The sequence below is a fragment of the Hippopotamus amphibius genome, chromosome 16 (genome assembly GCF_030028045.1).
Source record: "Hippopotamus amphibius kiboko isolate mHipAmp2 chromosome 16, mHipAmp2.hap2, whole genome shotgun sequence".
Taxonomy (NCBI): Eukaryota; Metazoa; Chordata; class Mammalia; order Artiodactyla; family Hippopotamidae; genus Hippopotamus; species Hippopotamus amphibius.
In genome coordinates, this window is record NC_080201.1 from 49432799 (window position 1) to 49453524 (window position 20726).

Here is a 20726-nt window from a genome sequence, read left to right on the forward strand (position 1 = left end):
AGCACCTGCAGAACAGTCTAATCTGGGAAATGAGGGTTCATTAATTGGTTCCCGGACTTTGGTACACGTTTGAAATTTTGCACAGTCCAAAGTAATAAGGGCAGTAGCGAGTGGGAGGAGCAGGTTTGGGGGGAAGATCAGAAGCCAGTGTCGTTTGCCCTTAGTTGTCAGGGCAACCCCAGGGGCGCACACAGGGCCTAATGTCCCCGCCCTGCGCCCAAGGCCACTTTCAGCACAACGGAGATGGCGCTGGCGCTGAACCGCTACCTGTGCCTGGCCGTGCTGCCGCTCATCACCAAGTGTGCGCCACTCTTTGCGGGAACCGAGCATCGCGCCATCATGGTGGACTCCATGCTTCACACGGTGTACCGCTTGTCCCGCGGCCGCTCGCTCACCAAGGCGCAGCGCGACGTCATCGAGGAATGCCTGATGGCGCTCTGCAGGTGGGGGCGGGACCAGGGTGGGCGGGACCAGGGTGGGCGGGCCTACAGGGTGAGATAACCCCGCCCCGTGCGTATCTCTGCAGGTACATCCGCCCATCCATGCTGCAGCACCTGCTGCGGCGCCTGGTGTTCGACGTGCCCATCCTGAACGAGTTCGCCAAGATGCCGCTCAAGGTGAGCGCAGGCCCTCTTCAGCTTGCGTATTTCCATGCTCCACCCACCGGCTTGCTCCGCCCTTGGCCTATGGAGCTCTTTTGTGTCACACCGCCCAGCCAGTTAATCTCACAAACGTGCGGGCAGCGGGCCCCATAGAAACCTCTTTCACATTCTCATTTGCTAGGATTCCCAGGACGTTCACTTTGCGTAATGGTGCCTCTAACACTCCCTAATTAGCGTTTAATTCGCCTAACAGTAAGCCAGCCCCCACCTTAATTAGCATATATTTGCGTGGGGCACACCGCTTTTTCTAATTAGCATGCTTATTTGCATGCTTAGACCACCAGCCTTCCACTATTCAAATGAGTGCATTTATTTGAATAAACAGTACTACAGCTAGCCTGAATATTTGCACACTGTGTCTCCTATTATTTTTCATTTGCATGCTAGTTTGCATAAGGAGATACCCCCAACTCAGATTTCTTAACTATTTTGCATAACACATCTAAATCAGCCCCTGTTTCAAATTTGCATATTGCATGGTGGAGGCTTTCTTCCCAACTACCATATGTTTGCATGGGATGCTGCTTATGTTTCTATTTGCCATGTTAATTCACATAAGCACAGATCACTTTATCCATATGCCCATTTGCACATGCCCCTACCCATGGATTAATATCCACCTGCTTATTTGGTATAAAGCAACACCAGACAAATCCAGCTCTGATTTAATGCCCATCCTGACTTTGAATTAGAGTGCCAAGTTTACATAATAAACTATCCGGGACCACTTTCCAATACACATACTATTTCTCCCCCCCCTTATTAGCATACCATTTGCATAATCCACACCTCCTTCATAATTTGAAAGCACTGACCACCCCCCACCCCCACCCCTGGCCTTCATCTGCCTGCCACCTGTTTCTGTCCCCCTCATTTGTGTGTCCCCTTCTTGCTTCCACCCAGCTTCTCACCAACCACTATGAGCGTTGTTGGAAGTACTACTGCCTCCCCACGGGCTGGGCCAACTTCGGGGTCACCTCAGAGGAAGAGCTGCACCTCACTCGTAAACTCTTCTGGGGCATCTTTGACTCACTGGCCCATAAGGTCTGGGCACCCAGGGCCCCTGAAAGAAGCCTGTTTGGGGGGTTTGAGGCCCAAGTCAGGAATCCAGGATGAAATCCCCAAATTTGGGGGTTCAAGGGGGGAGGCAGTTCTGCAGGTTTGGATCTAGGAGAATCTATGAGTTGGGGCTCCGGTTTGAACGTTATGGAAGAGGGAACGGGCCTCTAGTTTGGGGGCTTGGAGGGGGGTAATATAGGGGTGGTTTGAGAATCCAGGTGGGTCTGAGGTTTGGGTTTCAGGAAGAGAGAGCATATGACATGTTTGAGGGCTCCAGAAAGAAGGCTGATGATTGCAGGGGTGAGTCTGAAGTCCTGGGGCTCCAGGATTTGAAGGCTTGGCCTGGCCTGCAGTGACCCCCTCCCACCCCTGGCATCCCCAGAAATATGACCCAGAGCTGTACCGCATGGCTATGCCCTGCCTGTGTGCCATTGCAGGGGCCCTGCCCCCTGACTACGTGGATGCCTCTTACTCATCCAAGGCTGAGAAAAAGGCCACGGTGGACGCTGAAGGCAACTTTGATCCTCGGCCTGTGGAGACCCTCAAGTGAGGCTCGGGGGCAGCAGTGGGGGTGCCTGGGGGCTGAGAGGAGAAGGTTTCTGAGGTGGAAGGAGGGGCCAGCGCCAACATCTGCTGACCCCATCCCCCAATAGTGTGATCATCCCAGAGAAGCTGGACTCCTTCATTAACAAGTTCGCAGAGTACACACACGAGAAGTGGGCCTTCGACAAGGTTGGCCTCCCCTCCCCAGGAATCCCCACCCCTGCCAGCCCTCCTCAAGACCCCAACTTTCCCCCAGACCCAGATCCTCCCCGAGGGCCCCAGATTTCTCTGAGACCCATAACTCTTCCTGGGAGGACTCAACAGCCTCCTCTGGAACCCTCGGCCTCTCCAGGGCTCCCCCTCCGTGTCCCCCAGGCTGCCGTCCACCTCTCATCCTGCTCCCCTCCCCTCCCAGCTCCATAGTGACACTGCCCCCACCTGTCCCCTCTCCACCTCCAGATCCAGAACAACTGGTCCTATGGGGAGAACATAGATGAGGAGCTGAAGACCCATCCTATGCTGAGGCCCTACAAGACCTTTTCAGAGAAGGTGACCAAGCCTTGGGGCCCAATGTTGGGGGTCCAAAATTTGGGAGTTCAGGGAGGAGTGAGGCAGCTTCATGGGCTTGGATCTAGCTGGATCTGCGGGTTAGGCTTCCCCAAACTTGGCTGCCTCCCCTAGATCCCGGACTCCTACTGTCCCTTCTCTTAGAAAAAGTCAGAGAGACTGGGTTGATTTCTTGACCATGCAACTTAACTTCTCTGAGTCTCATGTGTAAAAGGGGATAATGAGTTTGTTTGGGAGGCTCTGTTACAGAGCAGGTAAGAGACCTGGGTTCGAACTCAGACTGGACCACTTCCTAGCCACGTGGTCAGGGCTTTCCCCTTCTTGGGACACTGGAGGCCAGTGAGGTTGAGCCAGGGGCTCCTACCTTCACCTCCCTCTCACCCCATTCCACCAACTCTACTCCCTCCTGTGCACTCCAGGACAAAGAGATTTACCGCTGGCCCATCAAGGAGTCCTTGAAGGCCATGATTGCCTGGGAATGGACGATAGAGAAAGCCAGGGAGGGTGAGGAGGAGAAGACGGAGAAGAAGAAAACCCGGAAGATATCCCAAAGTGCCCAGGTGGAGGCGGGGCTGGGGCAGGGGGCGGGGTCATGAGGGGGCGGTGAGCGGCTATGATAAGGGGCGGGGCCAGGAGAGGGTGGGGCCAGGCAGCAGGTGGGGTCGAGAGAGGGTCAAGGGCCAAGGGGAAGAGGCGGGGTCAAGGGAAGAGGGGAGACCAGGAGCGGGGTGTGGGAGAAGGCTGAGAAACCTGGGAAGGGGGAGGGCATGGGTCTGAAGAACTGCAAAGGGCAGAAGAGAGGAGGCTGGCTTAGAGACAGGCCTTAAGGAGAGGGCTCGGAGGAGAGGGGTAGCTCCGGGTAGGAAGGATAAATGGGGTTGGGGCCTGGGCTTCCTGCTAGCGCATCAAGCCCCCATCTTTCACTTGTCCCCCAGACCTATGATGCGCGGGAAGGCTACAGCCCGCAGCCCCCCGACCTCAGCGGAGTGACCCTGTCCCGCGAGCTGCAGGTGAGGCTTCTGATCCTTTATTTGGGGACATGGAGGCGTCTGTTGTGAGAGGAAGACATCCTCTGAACGTGGGCCTTGACCTTCTGCATCCACTCCCAGGCCATGGCAGAGCAACTGGCGGAAAATTACCACAACACGTGGGGGCGGAAGAAGAAGCAGGAGCTGGAAGCCAAGGGTGAGGGCGCCCACCCCACCGCCGCGGACTCCCCTTCTCCCCAGCGCCCTAGCCACAGGCTCCGGAGTCGTGAGGGCCTGGGTTGGAGTGGTGCGACTCTTCACAACTGCTTTCACCCCACTGAAGCTTCGTTTCTGCATCTCTACAGTGGGAATAATCACAGCATTTATTCCTGCAGGGTGCGGCGAGGATGTGAGGAGCATCTGAAAGAAACGTGTGGTTATTCTTATCTCTGGCTTTATTATTATAATAATGCACACCCTCAACTTAAGGAACCACTTCAATGCGCAGCCTGGGTCCCCCGCACCCCACCCCCCTGATTTCTGGTCTTTGTTGCCCTAGGTGGTGGGACCCACCCCCTGCTGGTTCCCTACGACACGCTCACGGCCAAGGAGAAGGCACGAGATCGGGAGAAGGCCCAGGAGCTGCTGAAGTTCCTGCAGATGAACGGCTACGCGGTCACCAGGCAAGCGGGCGCAACCCCGGCAAAAGCTGGGAGAGGCGGGTGCTAGGTAGCGGAGGCGGAGCCAGAGAGAGGAAGCTGATAGGGGTGGGGCCTGGGGAGCAGAGGCGGGGCCAGAGGGGGGAGGAGTCTAAGAAGGGTGGGGCCTGGAAAGCGGAGGCAGGGCCTCGGGGAGTCCAGGAGGAACTGGAAAGAGGCGGGAAACACCGCGGGTCTGCGTCCGGGCCGACCCTTCGCTCCGCCTGCACGCAGAGGCCTTAAGGACATGGAACTGGACACGTCTTCCATCGAGAAACGGTTCGCCTTCGGCTTCCTGCAGCAGTTGCTGCGCTGGATGGACATTTCTCAGGAGTTTATCGCCCACCTGGGTACGCAGAATTCCCTCACCGTGCCGCCCTAGCTGCACGTTCACCTGGGGACCCAGTTCATTCATTTGTCCTTCCTCCCCTCGTCTAAGCATTATGCCAGACAGTGTTCTAGGGGTTGAGCATGCGACAGGGAGCAAGATAGACAAAGACCCGCTCCTGGAACTTACATTCGTGGGGTGGGTTCAGACAATTAAAGTCGGAAATGCCGAGATCACTTAGTGTGTCAGAAAGTGATTAGTATTATGGGAAGAGGAATACACTAGAGCCAGCTAAAGAGGGTTGGGAGTGTGGGCCGGTTGTAGTTTTAAATAGACTATTCCAGGACTTCATTGGCGGTCCAGTGGTTAGGACTCCGTCCTTCCACTGCAGGGGACGTGGGTTCGATCCCTGGTTAGGGAACTAAGATCCCACATGCCAGTGCCACACGGCCAAAAAAATTTAAATAAAAAATAGAGTATTCCAGGAAGCTGGGGAGAGCTATGTGGTCATCTGGCGAGAGTATTTCAGGCAGAGGAACAACCAGTGCAGAGGTCGCTGATGTGAGTGTTAGGAGGCCTGTGCAGCTGAAGCAGTGACAAAGGAGGAGAGTGAGAGGAAATGGGGTCAGAGAGGTGACAGGCAGATCGTGTTGGGCTTGGCAGGCCATGGTGAGGACTGCAGCTTTTTACTCTGAGTGAGATGGTGCCAGAAGAGCGTTCTCAGCAGGAGAGGGCCCTGATCCGCCTTGGGTGTTCACAGGCTCCCTCTGGCTGCTTGTGAGCAGTCTGCAGTGGGCAGGAGCAGAAGAGAGTGAGAACTGGGCAGGTTCTGGACCTATTCTGAAGGCTGAGGCTGTTGGGATGTCCCGCAGATGCCTCTTCTATGTTACTAAGAATCACAGCTGGGGCCTCTATGATCCCTTCCAGCTTCCCCCAGAGAGCCCCAGCATTCCCCTTGAGAGTCACTCAGGAACCCACAAATTCCCTCCAGGTGAGTGAGTGGCCCCGAAGGATTCACTCACACAGCTCACCCCAAATCCCATGTGAGCAGGACCTCTGTGCTGCACACCTTCCTGGCAATTCCCTCTCCTCCTTGGACCTCAGTTTCCTCATGGTGAAATGGGGATTCTGTTCACCATAACCAGTTGCAGTTATGTCATCTATTTGCTGAGTGACCTGGAGTGAGCTATTTCACCTCAATTTCCTCATCTGTAAAATGGGGATGAAGGACCAACTATATAGGCTTCCAAGTTGGAAGGAGACTGTGTAACAACGTTTCTCATAGTACCAGGGACATAGCAAGTGTTTAGTAATTGGAGCCTTATTTTTTTATTATTATTTTTTTAAATATAAATTTATTTATTTATGTATTGGCTGTGTTGGGTCTTCGTTGCTGCACACAGGCTTTTCTCTAGTTGCTGCGAGCGGGGGCTACTCTTCATTGTGGTACGTGGGCTCCTCATTGCGGTGGCTTCTCTTGTTGCGGAGCACAGGTTCTAGGTGCACGGGCTTCAGTAGTAGTGGCACACGGGCTCAATAGTTGTGGCTTGCAGGCTCTAGAATGCAGGCTAAGTAGTTGTGGTGCATGAGCTTAGTAGCTCCGTGGCATGTGGGACCTTCCTGGAGCAGGGATCAGACTCGTCCCCTGTATTGGCAGGTGGATTCTTAACCATTGTGCCAGCAGGGAAGTCCCATATTGTTATTCTTTTAATAGTATTATTACTTTAGTAATATGAATTATTAGTATCACTACGATGTTGATGATGATGATGGTTGAAATGGATTTCCACTCTAAAGTTAAACCTAATCTGTCTATATTGACTTCTTGTTTCATCCATTCATTCCACATTTACTGAATGTCAGGCATTGAAGTTCAGGGGGAAAGAAAGGACTTATGATTGGTGAGGAGGGGGATGTTTCTTGGCCTTGCCCTATCCCGGTTTGTCCTCCTCCCCATTCTCAGCCTCAGGAAGGGTTTGATCAAGGAGTTAGGGGGATCAGATGAAAGATAGGGGAGAGAGGTTTACCTCAAAGCTAACAGAAAAGACTTCAACTAGGAAGTTATGTCCCATCGTATCCTAAATCTGCCCGCTCAGAAAACCCTGAGTTCCCTAACCTTGAAGCCACCATGACCCCATCTGCCTTCCCCCACCAGAGGCTGTGGTCAGCAGTGGACGAGTGGAAAAGTCCCCTCACGAGCAGGAGATTAAATTCTTTGCCAAGGTGAGAGGTGGGCTCAGAAGGTGGAGGAGGCTGGGGACTGGTGGGCTCTCCTCATTCTTCACCCAATCCCCTTAATCTCTTCCCCACACTCCCAGATCCTGCTCCCTTTGATCAACCAGTACTTCACCAACCACTGCCTCTATTTCCTCTCCACACCAGCCAAAGTGCTGGGCAGTGGTGGCCACGCCTCCAACAAAGAGAAGGAAATGATCACCAGGTGCGCCCCCCTGGGACCTCTGACTCACACCCCTGACCTCACTGGCATTGTAATCCTGGATCCTTTCCTCCCAATCTTGGACTTTAGAGGCTCTGTCCTTGGTGCTGGGCACTGATGAGTCTACCTGCAGAGGTGATTGCAGGGCTAGGGTGACCAATTGTCTTGATGTGTCCCAGGAACGGGACTTTCAGGCAAACTGGGACAAATTAGTCACCCTATCAGAAAGGCAGACCAACCTCCTCACCCCCAGCATCCTAGTTACTGCTTGTGACTTTCAAGCTGGTTCATCGCTCTGCCCCTCTGCACGCCTCTGTCTCCTCATTTTCTCCCCCATCATCTTTTCTCCTTCTGGCTCTGTCTTTTGTCCCTCTCCCCCTGTTCTCCCTGTCCCTCCTCCTCTAATTGTGTCCCCTTGGTGTCCTCGGTCCCTGTTTCCCCTGTCCTGTTCCTTTCTCTTTCTTCAGCCTCTTCTGCAAACTTGCCGCTCTTGTCCGTCACCGAGTCTCTCTCTTCGGTAAGTAGCTCTGCTCCCCAAGCCCTTCTCCTCAGTATTCCCTCTCTTCTCCTCTTTACAACCTCACCTTGAAGAAATATGGCCCAGGTTCATGCCTTAATCTGAACAACCTTCACTGTGTTCTTCCTCTGGACTTGGACATGGGGTTGGTGGTCCTGGGGACAGGGCAGTGACTGGGATAGTCCTGGGCCCCGCCGTCATGCGGTTCCCAGACTCATCACCAGATGGTGAAGGCCCAGAGGTCAGGACCAGGATGGGAAGGGACAGGCAAGAGGGTCAGGACTGGGGTGGGGGAGAGACAGGCAGAGGGATCAGGATTGAGATGAAAGATGGACAGGCAGAGGGCTCACAGCCAAGATGAGGGAAGGACAGGGGCCTATGGGAGTCCAGGTGGGGTGGGGATGGGGGGGTGGATGGAGAGAGATCAGCTAAGGTGGCTGTAGAGGGAGGCACTGTCCCCATAACCCTTCCTTCACCCAAGAGCATCTTCCTCCCCCAGGGACGGATGCCCCAGCTGTGGTCAACTGTCTTCACATCCTGGCACGCTCCCTGGATGCCAGGTGGGGCAACGGGTCATGGTGCCCACTCCCACTCTCACCCTGCTCCCACCCCGACCCCTGTTCTCCTAGACTCTCCTCCATCTCGACTATGTCCCCACTTCTCTCCTAGGACTGTGATGAAGTCTGGCCCTGAGATCGTGAAGGCTGGCCTCCGTTCCTTCTTTGAGAGTGCCTCGGAGGACATCGAGAAGATGGTAGAGAACCTGCGTCTAGGCAAGGTGTCGCAGGCGCGTACGCAGGTGAAGGGTGTGGGCCAGAACCTCACCTACACCACCGTGGCCCTGCTGCCCGTCCTCACCACCCTCTTCCAACACATCGCCCAGCACCAGTTTGGAGACGATGTTATCCGTAAGGGCTCCTGATCCCAAGGGCAGGGGTGGGGGTGGGGGTGTCAGTTCAGCCAACACCACCCATCCCAGTGTGCCTGATAGATCTGCAGGTGTTTCAGTGTTATATTTATTGAGAGGATTTATTGCCGTAAGCAAAGTGTGCATTCAATTCAGAAAATTGGTAGGTAAGAGAACAAGTTCATCAGAGTATTAATTCCACAGCTCTAACCAAAGACCCTAAACCATTGTAGCTTAAACAAGTTACCAGTATATTTCTTTTGCATGTAACAGTCCTCTCGTAGGTTGATCATAACGTCAGAAGCCCAGATTCCTTCCATCTTGTTGCTCTGCCATCCCTGAAGTATTGCCTTTATCTGTATGGTCCAGGATGGATGGCACACCATCACATTCTCATTCTAGCCAGTGGGACACATGAGAACACAGAGGAGGGCACCTTAATTCTGTTAAAGGAACAACCTCGAAGTGGCCCACATCACTTCTGCTCACATTTATCGTATTGGCCAGAGCTTAGCATGTAACTGTAAGGAAGGCTAGGAAGGCAGACTTTATTCATGTGTTGAGCTAAGTGTTGGAGGTCTATTACTAGGAGGAAGACAAGAGCAGAAAGGAGTAGATAAGAGCAGATATTGGGAGTCAGTTGGCAATGTCGTCTGTATTTATCCTACCAGATGGCACCTAGGGTGTGTGGCCCCGCCTGGGATCTTGTGACACAGAGCATACAGTGTGTAACACAGTGTTGCTAATGAGACCCAGGCAAGATGAAGCACCCAGTAGGGGGTCATGACATTATATGTTCAGGGACTCAAAAAAGCCTTACAAGATGTAGACCATGGTGGAGGCGGGAAAGAACAGGAAGGGCTGCTGGGAGAGATGTTTAGCAGGCCGAGGAGATAGGCTGTGGAGGGGAGGCGTCCAGAGTGAGGCCCTGGCCTGGGGACCTGGGGACAGTGGGGCCTCCATGAGATAAGTTGGAAGAAATAAGTTTGGGGGAGATGCCAAGGTCAGGTTGGGGTTCGGTAGTTGTGAGGGGCCCAGGGGATGGGAGGTGTCCAGGACCAGCTGTGGGGACTGAGGGCTAGGGGAGGCCTGTCTTAGCTCACTGCTGATTTGATGTTGATAAAAATAAGAAAAGTAGCACTTGGATGGGGTTCTTCCCCGGCTCCAACTTTTTTTTTTTTTTTTTTTTTTTCATTGCACCGTGGGGCATGCAGGATCTTAGTTCCCCAACCAAGGATTGAACCCAGGCCCTTGGCAGTGAGAGCTCAGAGTCCTAACTACTGGACCGCCAGGGAATTTCCTCCATTTTATTTTGAAATTTTTAAAACATACAGAAAAGTAGAAAGAAGAGAATCGTTAACAATCTGCCCTATTTGTTTTACCTTTCACTTTATGAGCAAAAGTATCTCCAAACTTTTGTTGAACTTTTGAATGTGAGTTGCGCATACACAGTGACACCTTATCCCTCAGTACTCACCCTACAACACCTGAATGTTGCAGAACCTTCCCTTGTATAACCACAAGATCAGTATCACACCTAACCTGGCTGTGGTTAAATTTCCCCATTACCCTCAAAATGTCTTTGACTTTTTTTTTTTTTATTCAGAATTCAGTGAAATTTTTCTCATTGCATTTGTTTGTTATGTCTCTGTTGTCTCTTTTCAATCTAGGACAGTCCCCCTGCCCTCTTTTTGCCTTATGACTTGTAGGAAGTTGATGAGGTTCTTAACTTGGCCTTCTGGGGTGGATGTGGATAACCAAGATTGAGGTCAGGGTTGGATGTCCGTTTGCCTTTTCTGGAGAGAGTGCCCGTGGCTGTCATCACAGAGATCTGTGCCTCCTCTCCAAGGAAGGAATAGCTAGCCTTCACTGAGTGCCTGCTTTGTGCCCTATTCCAACTGCCTCCCAAGTATTAACTCATTTAATCCTCACAGCAATCCCATGAGGAAGATACTATAATTATCCACATTTTACAGAGGGAAACTGAGGCCAAGAGAGAGTTGGTATTTGCTCGAGTCACAAAACTAGTAAATGGCAGGCTGGATCTACAGCCCCCACTGTTACCCGTCATTTGGAGACAAGGGAAGGGGTTAGAGGAGGACTGGCATGGACCTGCCCTCCCTCTTTCCCTCAGTGGATGACGTCCAGGTCTCTTGCTACCGAACGCTGTGCAGTATCTACTCTCTGGGAACCACCAGGAACCCTTACGTGGAAAAGTAAGAAGAGTCAGTCATAGTTTGGGGCAGGGGTGGGTACTGTGGGGGCTCGGGGAGGGGAGGGAGCAGGAGAAGATGGGGGTGAGTGGGAAGCTGGGAGATGGTCAGTCTTCAGTAGACGTGCACTGTGGCAACTGCAGTTCCTCAAGGTGGCCACGTGAGGGCGCACGGAGGAAGGCCAGTGAAGCAAGTGGCGGCCTCTGGTCCGGGGGCCAGGTGGGCACAGGCACTTGGCAGCCAGGATGCCAGGTTGTTCTCTGGTGGCAGGGAGCCACGCAGAAACTGTGGTGGCCCACGGGAGCCAGGCATGCCGGGAGCACTGGGGAGAGCCCTGGCAGTGCCCATGTGGGTTCTCTGGAGCCCGGATCCCTGATGGAGCAAGAGGGCACTCAGGAAACCCAGGGAAATGGCCACATCGGTGACCACCAGTGAAGGGCAGCTCTGCTGCAAAGGGTCCCTGGGAGAGGCACTTCTGTGGAGGGCAGGACCAGGATCTAGGCCAGGGCAGAGGGGGCGTGGGAGCTAAGCACAGCCTCCTCTTCCAGGCTGCGGCCAGCCCTCGGCGAGTGCCTGGCCCGCCTAGCAGCCGCCATGCCGGTAGCGTTCCTGGAGCCTCAGCTGAACGAGTATAATGCCTGCTCAGTGTACACCACCAAGTCTCCCCGGGAGCGGGCCAGTAAGTCGGGTGGGGCTGGGGCGGCTGTCAAGGGTTATATACCGCCTCACAGGTTCCAGGGAGACCCACTGTGGGGGTAGCGTGGCCCAGTCTGGGCTCTCGGGAGCTGAGGATTCCCCGGGTTGGGGGCACTTCAGAACGGGGGCACACGGAATCCCAGAGTTTGCGGGAGCTCTGGTGTGTGGTGTGGACACTGAGGTCTGGGTTGGCGTGCCCTGACCCCCTCCCTGCACCCCAGTCCTGGGGCTCCCCAGCAGCGTGGAGGAGATGTGTCCTGACATCCCGGTGCTGGAGCGGCTCATGGCAGACATCGGGGGGCTGGCCGAGTCGGGGGCCCGCTACACAGAGATGCCGCACGTCATCGAGATCACGCTGCCCATGCTGTGCAGCTACCTGCCCCGCTGGTGGGAGCGCGGGCCCGAGGCGCCCCCACCCACCCTGCCCGCGGGGGCCCCTCCGCCCTGCACAGCCGTCACCTCCGACCACCTCAACTCCCTGCTGGGAAATATCCTGCGGATCATCGTCAACAACCTGGGCATTGACGAGGCCTCGTGGATGAAGCGGCTGGCTGGTGGGTCTGGCGGGCACGGGTTCCTGAGCACTGGGGCCAGGGTGCTGGGGCTCGGGTCCCTGGATCTGATGGTCTCAGAGGGCGATCCTGGGGTCCGTGGTTTTCTGGGAGTCGGGAGGAGTCTGTTCTGGGAGTTTTCTCGGGGTCACAAGGCCAGAGGTCATCCTAAGGGGTCAGAATCTCAGGCTCATAGGGTCTGAGGTGGAAGCGTGGGTCCTGGGAGTCCTCCTCCTTCAGGCTGGAGTCTGAATTTCTGGAGTCTTGGAGAGGCTTAGGTCATGGGTTAGGAACTAGGTCAGAAGGCTGAGTTCCTCATACAAAAGGTCAGAGGACCAAGTCAAATATCAGGATCCCTGATATAGACAGGGTTCTGGGTCAGAGGTCAAGAAATGAGTCTTTAAAAGATTGGGATTCCTGGTTCAGAATTCCCCATGTCAGGGGAATTCCCTGGTGGTCCAGTGGTTAGGACCAGTGGTCCTAGGCTTTCACTGCCAAGGCCTGGGTTCGATCCCTGGTCGGGGAACTAAGATCCCACAAGCCACATGGCATGACCAAAAAAAAAAAAAAAAAACCAGAAAACCCCCATGACTTATAAGTTCCATGTCAGGAGTTGAGTTTTGGATCAGGGCCAAGCTAGAGATCAAGGGCTGAGGTCAGAGGTCAGGGGCTATAGTAAGAAGCCAGGGGTCATAGAAATCATGTGGTGAGGTATGTCTGGGTATAGACCAGGTCAGAGATTAAAGACTGGGGTGCGATGTCATAGGCTAGGGTAAGATAACAGGTTAGGATTCAATTGTTGGGGTTGGAAGTCAAGGACTTGTGTCAGGCTGAGAGGTCACAGTTTGAGGCCAAGGGTTATGGCTGGAATCAAGGATCAGGGGCTATGTCAGAGGTCACAGCCCGAGGTCAGGAGTGGGATCAGAGGTAGCGTCTGGGTCAGAAGCCAGGGTCAGGCTAGAGTCGATGACAGCTGCTGGGTCAGAGGTACAGGTCTGAAGTCATGGGATGGGAACAGAGGCCAGGGGTGGGATCAGAGGTCATAGGTCAGGTGCTGGCATCAGTAGCCGGCCAGCAGCATGTGGACCTTCTCTGGTTCTGCAGTGTTTGCCCAGCCCATTGTGAGCAGGGCCCGGCCGGAGCTCCTGCACTCACACTTCATCCCCACCATTGGGCGGCTGCGCAAGCGGGCGGGGAAGGTGGTGGCCGAGGAGGAGCAGCTGCGCCTGGAGGCCAAGGCGGAAGCCGAGGAGGGCGAGCTCCTGGTGCGGGATGAGTTCTCTGTGCTCTGCCGGGATCTATACGCCCTCTATCCACTGCTCATCCGCTACGTGGACAACAACAGGTCAGCATGTCCCCAGCTGTCCCCACACCCCCCCCAGCCTGACCCCTGACCCCCATCTGACCTCTCGCTCTGACTTGCTATAAACTTCCTGCAGTTCTTACTACATCCCACCCAGCCTTCTGACCCCCAGCCCCTGTTGCTTATGGACCAATAAAAGCCAGCCTATCTGTTTGCGCCCATTCTGCTCCTTTAAATCTCCTGAATCTGAGGCCCTGCGAGGGTTGCAGTGTCCTCCGTAAGGAGCCCTACTTTCCCCCTCCAGCGCTGTGTCTCCAGGCTTGGGTTAGACAGGATACCTGATTTGTGCCGTGAAGTCCAATGGTCAGACCTTCCTCCATCACTGAGAGAAGAAAAGAAGACAGTCCTGATCCGGCCAGCCTAATCTTCCCCAGAAACATAGGTCTTTATAAAAGGGCAAGCACAGATATCAACCAATGGCTGACACCTCCCTAAAATCAGAAGCACTGTTTAAAAAATTATTGTCTTAGGTGCAGCCAAATTCAGGGATAGTGAACAAGTTTCAACTCCTCAAGTTCCACCTTGGTTGAAAAGATTTTAAGGTTGCACCAGGGCTTTGTGAGAAAGGGTGCTCAGATTGATTAGCTATGTCTGTCCTGGGAGCAGAAACAAGAGGTAGTGGTATTCATGCTGTACACATCCTTGCATACCCATCTTTGTGCTCATGAGTGGGTATTGCTATAGGGTAGATTCCTGGGAGTAGGAGTGCTGGGTCCAAAATTTGGACAAGTAAAGTTTGGGCAAGCGTTCACACAGTGGAATACAACACTGCAGTGAAAGTGAGAAAACTGTTGCAACACCCAACGTGGAGGAATCTCACAGACATCAAGTTGAATGAAAGAAACCAGAAAATTTTAAATAGAGTGCATATTGTATCATCTATTTAGGTAACATTCAGGAACACACAAAAATAAATTCATGGTGTAGAAGTCAGCATGAGGGCATCTTTCAAAGAAGAGGGAGGGGGTACTTCTGGAAACTGGAAATGTTCTATTTCTTGACTTGGGTGGTAGTTACACAAGTGCATTCACTTGGTGATAATTCATCAAGTTGACACTTTATGTGTATGTTTTACCTCAATAAAAAGGTAAGGAAAAGAAAAAAACATTTAAGGAATGATCATTGATAATTTTTAAATCATCTGAATGGCCAGATTACCCTAGAAAGCTTTATCCCTCCTATTGGAGTCTCCCGGTCCCCCTGATCCCATCCCCCGAGATCTCTCCATGTGGCCCCCCCGGGGGTCCCTGCCCTCATCCCTCACCAGCCCTTTCCCCTGTCTGCCCAGGGCACACTGGCTGACTGAGCCCAATCCCAGTGCCGAGGAGCTGTTCAGGATGGTGGGCGAGATCTTCATCTACTGGTCCAAGTCCCACGTGAGTCCCCACCCACCCCACCCCTCCTCTCTATAACCCGAGAAGCTGCTGCCCAAGGATGCCCTCCCCGACCCTGTCTGATCCCCAGCACTGCCTCCCCCTCCCCCCAGAACTTTAAGCGTGAGGAGCAGAACTTTGTGGTCCAGAATGAGATCAACAACATGTCATTTCTGACTGCGGACAGCAAGAGCAAAATGGCCAAGGTGGGTGCTTTGCCCTAGGAGGGGACTTAGAGGGTGGGAGGGAACAGCCTCCAGGGTTTGCTGCCTGACTCCTCCTCAGCCCCCCCAGCCTGCCCGGTCCTGGTCACATTCCCTGCAGCCCTCACAGCAGCCCCATCTCCCTCCTCCTTCCTCCCCATCTATCTTTTCTCTCATCCCCATCTCCTCCCTCCCACCTTTTTTCCTTCCCCCTTTTCCCTCTTCTTTCCCATCTCCTTCCTCCTCGCTACGTGCTTTCTCCTCCCCATCTCCCTCCTCCATCCCAATATCCTCCTGTCCCTTCACCCTCATCTTTCCTTCTATCCCATTATCCCACATTCCCCACCCCCCACGCCACCTTCCTCTCCCCTTATCCTTCCCAGAACAGCCCTCTAAAGGGCAGGGTCAAAAGAACAAACCCACTACCCTGAGTGAGGTCTGGAAATGCCCAGCTGGGGGATGCGCGTCTGGGTGGGGCAGAGGAGCTGGGGTTAGGGCTGACTTGGAGGGAGCCTGCGGTTCTCAGAGGGACTGGGGTAACCCTTCTTGTCTCTGTCTGCAACCTGATGAAGCGGGCGGGAGATGTACAGGTCAGCCCCACGTCTGGGACCTTCCGCGTGGCTTTTGGCTAATACCCTCTACCCCAGCCCACCCCCAACCCCAGCCTCTGCTCTGCCTCCAGAAACCCCTTCCCTGTTCCCCACTGCCCATCCTTGGCACCCAGCCCCCATCCTCTTTCTCTTCCTCCACCCCCACCTCCCACCAACCATTCCTTTCCTGGCCCGCAACTTTTGGCAGTTTAATTTTTTTTAACTTTTGTTTAAAAAAACAAAACAAAACAAAAAAACTCCCCCCTCAGCTTTCCCTAAATCTTCGAAGCATTGTGGACTGAGGTCCCAGGGAGTGGAGTGGGGGTTGGAAAGGCACGTGCATGGTTGGGTTTAAGGCCTGGGCTCTGGAGTCAGATGGACTTGAGTTAGAATCCTGACTCTTGGCAGTTAGCTGTGTGGCCTTGGTCAAGTGTCTTATCCTTTCGAGCCTTGGAAGGCATCTGACCAGTGGCGCCGGCCCCAGGGCTCTGCGAGGAGCCGGGGAGATGCTGCATGCGCTGGTACACGGGTCACGCTCCGTATCGCGAGCTGGCGTGGCTGTGGCTCTGGCCGAAGCTTGTCACCGGCGCTTCTCACTGGCATGACTGGGGTGGCCCTGGCCACGGGTCTGCACCCAAGGCTTCAGAACACGGCTGTGGGACTCTGTGCCCCGTGTTTCTGCTTCCAGATCTTTCTGGATCTCTCTTGCCTCTTCTGTCTTCCTGTCTCCTTGTCCATCTCTGTCTCTCAGTGTCTCGCTCTCTCTCTCTCTTTCTTCCCACTTCTCTTTTCCCTTGAGACTGTTTACAGTTCTACATCTTCATTTCATTCTTGGGAACTCTGTCTTGGGCTCTGAAGGGTGGGGTTGTAGGTGTTGGGTGGGGGCAGGAAGGAGTGTCCTACTGAACATTCTGGGGGGATCCTGGGAGAAGACTGCTAGAGGTTGAGAAAGCCTGGAATTGGGGGAAATCTGGAAGGATCTGGGATGGAAGTTGAGAATTTGGGATAGAGGCTTCGGTCTGGAGGCTCTAGAGTCAGGGCTGGGGCTCTGAAGTGAAAGCTCAGCAAAGTCTGGGGTGGAAACTGAGGTGGGCTCAGGGATGGGGGAGGGTCTGCCTAGTATTCAGGCCGGGGGCTGGAGTGTGGACAATGGTAGCAGGTTGGGGCTGGGGTAGGGGCCAGCTGGGACTCAGGCTGGCACTGAGCCCCGTGTCCCCACAGTCGGGTGGCTCGGACCAGGAACGCACCAAGAAGAAGCGCCGGGGGGACCGGTACTCTGTGCAGACATCACTGATCGTGGCCACACTCAAGAAGATGCTGCCCATTGGCCTGAACATGTGTGCACCCACTGACCAGGAGCTCATCACGCTGGCCAAGACCCGCTATGCCCTGGTGCCTGCTCAACCCCTTTCTGGGAACCTGCCAGGGTCCCTCTCTGCACCCCACTGAACCCCTGGGACCCTACTGAACCCCCAGGATCCCACCAGAGGCCCTCCCTTAGCCCTACTGAGTCCTTCTCCAGGACCCTGAGGACTCACTGGGCCTCTTAGGATGCCCTGAGCCTTCCCACGGGATGTTGAGGACCCCACTTGGGATGCTGTCAGAACTCTGGGACCTAAGGACCCTAACTGGGACCCCACTGGAACTCAGAAAGGCCATTAAGACCCCCGGGACCCAAGGGTCACATTGAGCCTTCAGGAACTCTACCGAACACCAGCCCCACCCCATCATACCAAACCTGCTGGATCATGAGGACCCCACTTGAGACACCATGAACCCCTCTGAGATTCCTCCAAGTCCTCTACCAGGACCTCCCCAAGTCCCTTGGGACCCACTGAGCCCCTCACGGCCCCATTGGCCCTCCCCTGAGGTTCTGGGTTCCCACCACATCTTTCCCTCAGGACCCTGCTCACCCCTCCTTCTGGACTCTGTTGACACCCAACTGAAGCCCCAAAGATGTTCAGGGCCCAGTGAGCACCCTGTGACCCTAAGTAGCCCCCGGGATCCTAATGGCTTCTTTCTCAGGACCACACCCAAACCTCTGAGGCCTCAAGGGTACTTGGGATCAATTAACCCAGCCCCTGAATCTGTCTAACCCTCTGAGACCCTAAAGAGGCCTCCTGGGACCCCTTTTATCCATTATATGGGATGATGACCCCCTCCCTGATCCTTTTCAGCCTCAGGGACCCAAGAAGCCCTCCCAGGATCCCGCCCCAAGACCCCTAGAACCTCCCCCAAGGACCTGCTAAGCACCCTGATGATCTACTAACCCCTTGGGCCCTGAAGACCACTGACTCTCCCCTGACATCACAAGCACCCTCTTTCCCAGAATCCTAAAGCCTCCTTCCCTCAAGACCTCAAGCTCCTCCTAGGACCTCTTGAGTCCTGCCGAGCTCCCTAAGAGCCCTCCTGGGCCCTTCTCACCCCTTAACTTGGTCAAGAGGGCCCCCTCTCCCGGGACCCTAAGGGACCCCCACCCTACTGATTCCTCCTTTAGCCTCCATGTTAACCCCACCAGTGACTTGGGTGATCTGCCTGACCCCCTCTGACCTCTGCTGACCTTACCATCTCCCTTATAATGCCCCTCATCCGCCTCTGATCTTCAAAAACTCCCTGCCCATCTCCCACTTTCTCCCACTCTGACTCTCTTCTGACCTTTTTTGACCTTTGGGGATATCCTCATGTCACCCCCTACCTCCTCTCACACCCTCAACGAGGCCCCGCTAATCCTGTCTCTTCAAGATGCCTCTGTGGCCTCTGATGCCCTCTAGGACTCCTCTCTGACCACTCATGACCTCTGGTCCCCTTCAGTGTCTCTTGCATCTTCCCCACACGAGCCTCTCACCAGCTGCTGGGGTGATGGGGTTAGAAGGGAAAGGGCTGCAGGTCAAGGAGGATGCTGGGCCCTCCAGAGTGACCCAGCCTGGCATGTCTCCCCAGAAAGACACAGATGAAGAGGTCCGGGAATTTCTGCAAAACAACCTTCACCTTCAGGGAAAGGTACGCTTCCACCTCCTTAATCTGCAACCTAACCGGGCATGTTAGGATAACAGCCAGCGTCTGAGCTCCTAGTATGTACCGAGCAACGAAAGAAGGACCTTAACGCGTATTCAGTCCCCCAGTGAATCATCACAGCATTGAATGGGGGGCGAAGCGGCCGGAGAAGCCCGCTCGGTGCAGAGGGGCTCTCCTAGAAGCCGGCTGAGGGAGGGGGGAGCGGGCAGGGGAGGGGCCTCACCGGCCGCCCTTCCTCCTCTCAGGTCGAAGGCTCCCCTTCTCTGCGCTGGCAGATGGCCCTGTACCGGGGCCTGCCGGGCCGCGAGGAGGACGCTGACGACCCGGAGAAAATCGTGCGCAGGGTCCAGGAAGTGTCTGCCGTGCTCTATCATCTGGAGCAGGTGTCTTACTACTGAGTGGCCGAAGCTTGGGTCTCTGGGCGGGGCCTGGGGGGGTGAACCTTGGGGCTCTGGGCGGGGCCTGGGGCTGGCCTTGAATCTATGGGCGGGGCCTGGGGGAGTGAACCTTGGGGCTCTGGGCGGGGCCTGGGGCTGGCCTTGAATCTATGGGCGGGGCCTGGGGGAGTGAACCTTGGGACTCTGGGAGGGGCCTGGGGCTGACCTTGAGTCTATGGGCGGGGCCTGCGGGTGAGGCTTGAGGCTCTGGGCGGGGCAAGGGGCGGGCCTTGAGTTTACAGCGAGGCTTAGAATGGAAACTGATCTGGGGGTAAGACGTGGCGCTTAATCTTGGGCCTGGGCAGAACTTTGGGTCTGCGAGTCAGGCCCGGTGGAGACGCCTTGACTCTGTGGGCAGGGCCTTGGGGGGGGGGGGGGGTCTTGAGATTGGGGCGGGGCCTGGATGGTGGCCCCGGGTCTGTGGGCGGGGCGTAGGAGGGACATTGCAGCCTGAAAGCAGAGCAGTACCGGTCAGAACCTTGGCTCTGTTGGTCGAGCCAGGGTGTTTCTTCGGGCCTGTGAGTCGGGCCTGAATTCGGACCTGGGCACTGATGGGCAGTTTCACTCGGGTTTGGAAGTGAGAATCAGACCAGGGGCAGAGTCTGGAGACATGACAGATAATCCGCCTTCAGATCGAGCACCCTTACAAGTCCAAGAAGGCCGTGTGGCACAAGCTCTTGTCCAAACAGCGCCGGAGGGCGGTCGTCGCCTGTTTCCGCATGACTCCCCTGTACAACCTGCCCACGTAAGACCCCTGCCCCAACCTCCCCCCCCCACCCCGCCCCACCATGGAGGGGGGAACCTTAAGGGGCCTTGGAGAAAGAGTGACTGAGGAGGCAAGAGGATGGAGTGCCAACCCCAGTGGGGTCTTGGGCAACGGTTAGGGGAGGCAGAAATGTGGGAGGAAGCGGGGCGTGGATGGTCTCGGAGACACCTCACATCTTTCCCCCCAAGGCACCGGGCCTGTAACATGTTTCTGGAGAGCTACAAGGCGGTGTGGATCCTGACTGAAGACCACAGTTTTGAGGACCGAATGATAAATGACCTTTCAGTGAGCTGGGGCCTGCCTGGGAGAGTGGGGGCAGAGCTGGATAGGACTGGGGCCCAGCCGTCCATTGTGCACCTCCAGGGGTCACCCTTCACATTGAGGGGTGTGGGAACTGGGGCCCCTGGCTTGGGTAGAACCAGAGGAGGGTGCAGGATGTGGGGAGAGAGAAAAATACAAAAACAGCCCAGCAGGGCTATGAGGGAGATGCGTGGGGACTCTAGAAGCCCCTTCCACAAGCCCACCCCTCCCTCCAGAAAGCTGGTGAGCAGGAGGAAGAGGAGGAAGAGGTGGAGGATAAGAAGCCCGACCCCCTGCACCAGCTCGTCCTGCACTTCAGCCGCACCGCCCTGACTGAAAAGAGGTGAGGACCCTTCCTAGGTCCCGGAGAGGAACTCGCTACCTCTCCCCACCCCCAGCAACCTCCCTGTTCCTCAAGAGAGACCCTCTGTGTCCTGGGGGAGCCCCATAGCTGATCTTTTAATGTCTTTTTACTAGGATAGGCAGGGCTGCCACGTACCATTGTGCAGACTGAGCACTTCACAAGGGCATCT

At 55.1% G+C, this 20726-nt stretch overlaps 1 protein-coding gene across 1 annotated transcript in view; it reads left to right on the plus strand.

Moving 5' to 3' along the window:
* Window positions 1–20726, plus strand: part of RYR1 (ryanodine receptor 1) — a 117136-nt gene that overhangs the window by 51395 nt on the left and 45015 nt on the right. The window contains exons 48-75 of the mRNA XM_057713335.1: window positions 223–443; window positions 527–617; window positions 1566–1706; window positions 2104–2267; window positions 2375–2453; window positions 2724–2813; window positions 3251–3391; window positions 3767–3841; window positions 3941–4016; window positions 4359–4482; window positions 4732–4847; window positions 6981–7048; window positions 7144–7265; window positions 7730–7779; window positions 8279–8339; window positions 8449–8687; window positions 10821–10902; window positions 11448–11578; window positions 11817–12149; window positions 13251–13491; window positions 14798–14885; window positions 14996–15088; window positions 16897–17067; window positions 18616–18675; window positions 18936–19073; window positions 19760–19872; window positions 20082–20178; window positions 20430–20536. Coding sequence (XP_057569318.1) covers window positions 223–443; window positions 527–617; window positions 1566–1706; window positions 2104–2267; window positions 2375–2453; window positions 2724–2813; window positions 3251–3391; window positions 3767–3841; window positions 3941–4016; window positions 4359–4482; window positions 4732–4847; window positions 6981–7048; window positions 7144–7265; window positions 7730–7779; window positions 8279–8339; window positions 8449–8687; window positions 10821–10902; window positions 11448–11578; window positions 11817–12149; window positions 13251–13491; window positions 14798–14885; window positions 14996–15088; window positions 16897–17067; window positions 18616–18675; window positions 18936–19073; window positions 19760–19872; window positions 20082–20178; window positions 20430–20536 — 3512 coding nt within the window. The remainder of the gene's footprint in view (window positions 1–222; window positions 444–526; window positions 618–1565; window positions 1707–2103; window positions 2268–2374; window positions 2454–2723; window positions 2814–3250; window positions 3392–3766; window positions 3842–3940; window positions 4017–4358; window positions 4483–4731; window positions 4848–6980; window positions 7049–7143; window positions 7266–7729; window positions 7780–8278; window positions 8340–8448; window positions 8688–10820; window positions 10903–11447; window positions 11579–11816; window positions 12150–13250; window positions 13492–14797; window positions 14886–14995; window positions 15089–16896; window positions 17068–18615; window positions 18676–18935; window positions 19074–19759; window positions 19873–20081; window positions 20179–20429; window positions 20537–20726) is intronic.